This window comes from Emiliania huxleyi (assembly GCF_000372725.1).
Source record: "Emiliania huxleyi CCMP1516 chromosome Unknown EMIHUscaffold_1324, whole genome shotgun sequence".
In the NCBI taxonomy this organism is placed as follows: Eukaryota; Haptophyta; order Isochrysidales; family Noelaerhabdaceae; genus Emiliania; species Emiliania huxleyi.
Genome location: NW_005201264.1, coordinates 1 through 6,209, shown reverse-complemented (window position 1 = coordinate 6,209; position 6,209 = coordinate 1). Strand labels below are relative to the sequence as shown.

At 64.2% G+C, this 6,209-nt stretch overlaps 3 protein-coding genes across 3 annotated transcripts; 2 read left to right on the top strand and 1 right to left on the bottom strand.

Moving 5' to 3' along the window:
* Window positions 1-179: 179 nt before the first annotated feature.
* On the top strand, window positions 180-847 carry EMIHUDRAFT_122539 (hypothetical protein; the record flags this gene model as incomplete). Its single annotated transcript, XM_005788714.1, has 2 exons — window positions 180-183; window positions 213-847. The coding sequence occupies 2 exons, from the start codon at window positions 180-182 to the stop codon at window positions 845-847; spliced, it is 639 nt and encodes a 212-aa protein (XP_005788771.1).
* A 1,015-nt stretch (window positions 848-1,862) lies between these two features.
* Window positions 1,863-3,458, bottom strand: EMIHUDRAFT_122538 (hypothetical protein; the record flags this gene model as incomplete). The annotated part of the gene is made up of 1 exon (XM_005788713.1): window positions 1,863-3,458. The coding sequence occupies one exon, from the start codon at window positions 3,456-3,458 to the stop codon at window positions 1,863-1,865; it is 1,596 nt and encodes a 531-aa protein (XP_005788770.1).
* Window positions 3,459-3,702: 244 nt separating this feature from the next.
* Window positions 3,703-6,126, top strand: EMIHUDRAFT_252377 (hypothetical protein; the record flags this gene model as incomplete). The annotated part of the gene is made up of 12 exons (XM_005788712.1): window positions 3,703-3,844; window positions 4,057-4,397; window positions 4,467-4,568; window positions 4,638-4,766; window positions 4,857-4,905; window positions 4,968-5,082; window positions 5,145-5,199; window positions 5,285-5,374; window positions 5,459-5,553; window positions 5,618-5,709; window positions 5,778-5,917; window positions 5,989-6,126. The coding sequence occupies 12 exons, from the start codon at window positions 3,703-3,705 to the stop codon at window positions 6,124-6,126; spliced, it is 1,488 nt and encodes a 495-aa protein (XP_005788769.1).
* Between the last annotated feature and the right edge of the window lie 83 nt (window positions 6,127-6,209).

The window sequence follows — 6,209 nt, the reverse complement described above, 5'->3', positions numbered from 1 at the left end:
CCGCCGTCAAGTTGGAGCCAGTCTGCGGCGACCACAGCGCTCAGAAAGGCGGTACATATAGCGAGCTTTTCAGAGTCAAGCGATTGCGCGAAATCCCACAGCGCAGAGGGAGCCCTCCTCTTGGTATATTAAAAAAATCCCACACTGGTGGATTTTGGGGCGCTGTGGGCCCCCTACGCATGGGTGTGAGGTCAAACCACGCTACCAGGCAGCGCTTGGTCACATCGGCCCCGAGGCGTCGCGGAAGCAGGAGCCGACGGAGGAGCAGAAGGATGCTCGGGCCGCGGCTCGCAGGGCCAAAAAGGCCCGGCAGAAGGCGAACAAGGCGGAGAGGAAGGCTGCGGCGGCGGCCGCGAGCGAGGCCGAGCGTGCGGACTACCCGCACGCGCAGCTGCGCGAGAACGTCGAGTTCGTGATGGAGGGCTTGGAGGCTGCGGCGCAGGCGGCGCGCATCCCCACCGGGTCCAAGATTCAGGTCGCCTACTCGCTGCCTCCCGAGGGGGGCAGCGGGTTCGGCGACCTGGTGTACGCCACGGTCCCTCTGGGCTCCGTGGCGACGAAGGTCGCCCGGGACTGGCTCGCCAACGAGCTCTACGAGCCGTCCCGGAGCGGCAAAATTGATGCGGCCTGCAGGGACCGAAAGGTCGCCGACCTGATCACGGCTGCCGGCGCCTCGGCGCCGGCCGACGCCGTGTTCGGCGGCAGGTTCGCGACGGGCGAGGCGCCCCGCCCGACGACCCCCGCCTCCGAGGCGGACGAGGGCGACGGCGTCGGCGGCGATGGCGGGACCGGCATCGAGCACTTTGACCTTTTCGAGCCGGACCCCACCCCCATGGAGGATCTCTGAGGTCCTCCCCAGTCTCACCCCACCTTACCTCTGCCCCCCCCTCCCCCCATCCCTCTGCCTCCCATAGGGCAGGATATCACTAGCATATGCGCCTAGTGCGCACTTGGGCCCACATAGATGTGACCCGCCCACTCGAGTGCGGCGCCCAGAAGCTAGTGCTTGAGAGGACACCACAAACGCGGCACGGCCCGTTTTGGCTGTCTGCGGAGATTCTGTCTTAGCACACACAGTGAGTCATTCGGAGTCATTCGATGGCCAGAGTGCGATAAATAAATAAATAAAAACGGACACCTCTCTACTGTGAGATGGGTAAAAAGGAACAGGCCCCCGCCCTTGCGATCTTTGTGCAGGGTTCTTTGTGGGTGTGGTCGGCGACTAGCCGGGGTCGTCCTCCCGATGGGGGACTAGCACTAGCCGTCTTCCACATGGTCCCTCGGGTCCCTGCTGCTCCTAATCTCTTCGTACATCCTCCTGCTGATCTCCGCAAAGTCCTGCTCCCTCCCTCGTCTCACCCTGCGCGTCTGCTCCGCCTCACCGTCTTCTGCCCTGCGTCGTCTGGCGACGGGTCCTCCATAGTCGGTCGAAGTCGCCGCCCTCCTCGTGCCTCTTCCCAGTGTGTGTGCGGGAGTTGGTTTGTCGGGAGGGAGGGGCAGGCTGCTCACTCACGTGCACCGGGCCAGTGCTTGCACTTTGAATGCCGTGGGGCTCTCCTGCCCGTGTCCGGGCGTCTAGCCGGGCGTGGAGATGCGAGGGTCGCCCCCCCTGGCCCCACCGGCTGGAGCCGAGCAGGAGGGCCCAGCGCACAACCCTTGGTCAACTCACCCTCCACACCCCGTAGCCGACCCCCACAAGAATATGTAATACGAGCGACCTTGTGCTTGTGGAGAGGGTTTACCCGAAAACTTCGTACGACCGGGTAACTCCTTTTGGGAACGAGCCGCGTGCTTTGCACCTGCCTGCCACCCTTTTCGCCCTCGTAGTACTTGTACTTGTCGATCAACACCTCGCGCGCGTTCTACTCCGCGCCTCGCTCGCCCTCAAAAGAGCTGCACAAGCCGCTCCGCGCCTTTGTCGCCCTCGTAGTGCAGCAAGGTGCCGCTGGCAAACTCCGCGCGCACCCTCCGCTCTGTACCTTGTCGCCCTCGTAGTACTGCACCTCGCCGTCGGCAAACTCCGTGCACACCTTCCGCTCCGCACCTTTGTCGCCCTCGTAGTGCTGCACCTCGCCGTCGGCCCGCTCCACGCGCACCTTCCGCTCCGCACCTCGCTCGCCCTCGAAATGCTGCACGGCGCCGCTAGGAATCTCCGCGCGCATCTTCCGCTCCGCACCTTGCTCGCCCTCGTAGTGCTGCACCTCGCCGCTGGGAAACTCCGCGCGCACCATCCGCTCTGCACCTCGCTCGCCCTCGTAGTACTGCACAGTGCCGTTGGGAAACTCCGCGCGCACCATCCGCTCTGCACCTCGCTCGCCCTCGTAGCAATGCACAGTGCCGCTGGGAAACTCCATGCGCACCATCCGCTCTGCACCTCGCTCGCCCTCGTAGTACTGCACAGTGCCGCTGGGAAACTCCATGCGCACCTTCCGCTCCGCACCTCGCTCGCCCTCGTGGCAGTGCACAGTGCCGCTGGGAAACTCCATGCGCACCATCCGCTCTGCACCTCGCTCGCCCTCGTAGTACTGCACAGTGCCGTTGGGAAACTCCATGCGCACCATCCGCTCTGCACCTCGCTCGCCCTCGTAGTGCTGCACCTCGCCGTTGGGAAACTCCGCGCGCACCATCCGCTCTGCACCTCGCTCGCCCTCGTAGTACTGCACAGTGCCGCTGGGAAACTCCATGCGCACCTTCCGCTCCGCACCTCGCTCGCCCTCGTGGCAGTGCACAGTGCCGCTGGGAAACTCCATGCGCACCATCCGCTCTGCACCTCGCTCGCCCTCGTAGCAATGCACAGTGCCGTTGGGAAACTCCATGCGCACCATCCGCTCTGCACCTCGCTCGCCCTCGTAGTGCTGCACCTCGCCGTTGGGAAACTCCGCGCGCACCATCCGCTCTGCACCTCGCTCGCCCTCGTAGCAATGCACAGTGCCGCTGGGAAACTCCATGCGCACCTTCCGCTCTGCTCCTCGCTCGCCCCTGAGATGCTTCACCCGGCCGCTCCGCAAGAAACGCAAACGCAGCTTCGCGCAATTATAGCCGCGCCGCAGCCTCCAGACCTCGGTTCGGCGCTCTCCAGCGCCCTCCACTTCCGACGCGAGGCGGAGCGCCGGGCTCACCCTCGCTAGCCACGGGAAGTGGTCGGCGCTGGCGCGGTGATCGGCGGCATATCTGCGGAGCGTGTCCTCGCTGAGCATCACCACACCGAAGCCACCGACGAAGCGCTGGCTGAGCAGCAGCCGCATCGCCACGGCGAAGAGAGGGTCCTTGAAGCGCGCCAGGCCGCTGCGCAGGGCGAGGAGGCCGAGGCGCGGCGACGCGAGGCTGAAGGCGGCGCAGTCGGAGAAGTCGTCGACGCCCTCGAGGATGCGGAGGTGCAGCTCGTGCGGCAGCTCGGCCAGCCAGTCCGTGGGCGGGGCGTCCTCCTCGGTGCGTGCGGCGCGAGGGGAGCGCGACATAGTGTGTGAGGGGTGCTGGTGACAAACACACCGCAGGCGCTGGCTGGGGCAGTGAGAAGAAGAAATTTAGAATTTAAAGAAATTCCGCGGCAGGTTCTCAGGGTTGGTGGTGGGTAGTTGGGTGGCGAATTAAAAAGAAATCTGCGCGGGTATAATGAAATAATCCCGCGATCCGGTGCCCTTCGCGGGATCGACGACCGGGCACGCATAACTCATCGCGCCGCGAGTCGAGCTTCACGGACAGATGGCGGACGACAAGTCCGGCAATGTGGTTCAGAGCACTATCATTCGCGTCGACCACCTGTGCTGCCAGGGCGAGGCCGCCCTCGTCCGCAAGCTGCTTGAGCCTTTCGAGGCGTGCCTACAAAAGCAAACACGCGAGGGAGGTCGACACAAGATCCCAGCGTGGCGGCGAGGAACGAGAGAAGCCGAGCCAACGGGTCATATCAACGCCCAATCCGCATGGACACAAATTCCCCTTTCAGCTGCCAAAGCTCCCTTGCTCGTAGGAGGACGTCCTTGAGATCAAGATCAGCGTCAATGACCGCCGCTGCATTGTCGACCACCGGGCGAAGCTTGAGGCGCTCTCCAGTCATAGCAAAGACGAACGACATCACCTCCTGTGCTAATCAAAACCCGTGTATCGCGCGCCTCGCACACTGCGCCCCGCAGGCGGCCGAAATCGTCCGGATCCTCAACACGAAGCAGCTCGGCGCCTCAATCGCCGACGCTGGCGCGAGCGGCAGCGGCGGCGGTGGGGCCTCGCTGACGGGCGCAGAGGTGATGCGGTCGCTAGTGACGGCACTCCAGATCCTTCTCTTTTGCGGGGCGCTTGGCCTCAACTTGTATGGCGTGCTGCCCACGCTCGCGCTTGGCCTGGCCGGGGGTTCGATCCTGCTCAGCTGGCCGATGTTCCACTCGGCGCGCGCCAGTAGCTGCGTGCCGCCGAGATGCGAGACCGCCCAGACTCAGATGGGCTCGGTGGTGAGCTCCTCGCCCCTTCTCCAGGCGTACCTTTCCGTCCGTCGCGGTCTGCCCAACGTCGAGTTTCTGATGACCGTGGCCGCGCTCGGCTCGGTGGTGCTCGGAGACTACGTCGAGGCCGCATCGGTCTGCGACAGCTTCTCAATGTGGGCATGGCCTGCAGGTGGGTCTCTTCACACTTGACCCTGTGAATAGGTGGGCGCCATCGTCTCGCTGATGGACATGGTCAAGTTCTTCTTCGTCGAGCGCTTCGAGCGGCAGCTGCGCGGGGCTGCAAACGGCCCGCCGCCAAAGGTTGACATGCCGGGCGGCAGCTCCAAGCCGGTGCCGGAGTTGCAGGCGGAGATATGCGCACGCTTCGCCGGGACTGGGACCTCTCAACGGCGCCTCTTCACGCGGAGGCGTCTTGACTAGGCTGGGGACGTGTACATCGTGCGCGCGGGAGACGCGATTCCGACAGACGGTGGAAGAAGTTGCATCGGCGATTCGGGCGCGAGAGGCTGATGACAGCAACGGTTGCTGTAGGAGTCGTGACGACGGGCAAGGCGTCGGTCGACGAGAGCCGACTCACCGGCGAGGCGATGCCCGTCGAGAAGGAGCAGGGCGCGTCCGTCAAAAGCGGCGCAATTGTCGCGTCCGGGTGCGCGACGCATGAGGGCGAACAGAGCTTCCAAGGAGTGACGGTCATCCGCGCAATCTCAGGTACATGGAGGTGAAAGCGGATGCGTCGGCGGACAAGAGCTTCACCGCGTCATTGGTGGACCAGCCATGGAGGGGACACATCGCCCCGCTCGTCTCACGTCTTTGGCCTTGAACAGATGGACTCCGTCAAGGACGCGCAGGGCACCCTCTCAGAGACGGAGGAGACAGTCAGCCGTTTTGCCAAGTTCTACACGCCGGCGATCATCCTCGCGGCCGCCGCGATCGGCTACGTGCAAGGCTTCGGGCTGTCCCTAGTCGGGCTGTTTGCCCTGACCAGCGCCCCGTTCAAAGGCGAGCTGTGAACAGGATTCAAGCAGTTCCTCGTCGTGCTCGTCGCGGGATGCCCCTGCGCACTCCTTGGCGCAGCGCCGTTCGCCTACGGCGCCGCGCTCGCCGCGCTCGCGAAACGGTGCTCTGCCTCTCCCCGGCGCCTGCTGCCGTCAAGACAAGCTGACAGATGCGGCCGTGACCAGGCACTCGCTGCTGCTCAAGCAGAGCACGGCTCTAGAGGCGCTCAGCAGGATGAAGTATATTGGTCTCGACAAGACGGGCACGCTGACGAAGGGTGCGCTGTCGCCACACCTACGGCCCCGCACAATGAGCGCCTCTTCACGCGTCTATTTCTGCGAGCAGGCCAATTCGACCTCGTCGAGTTCGTGGTCTTCTCGAGCACCTACACTAAGGAGCAGTTGCACCGCTGGCTGGCGGCGGTGGAGGTGCGCGATAACCATCCGATCGCACGCTCCATCGTGCAAAGCTACACCGGCTGTGTGGTCAGCTCGTCGGTTCTTGTTCGGGTATCTCGTCGGCTCTCGGCGCAATCTCGGATGCACATCGGCTATAGGTCAACTTTGCCGGCTCGGACGAGCTGCCTATGGTCAACCCATTCAAGCGGCATGGCCGCAACGGCGTCACGGGGGGCATTGACGGCAAGATTGTTGGCGTCGGCATCGAGCATCCTATCGTCTGTCCATGGTTGTGAACAGCGTAGTTTCACGGTGACATGCTGCGAGCAGGCAACAAGGACTTCATCGACTTTGTTGGGGCCGAGATCCCGCCGACGAT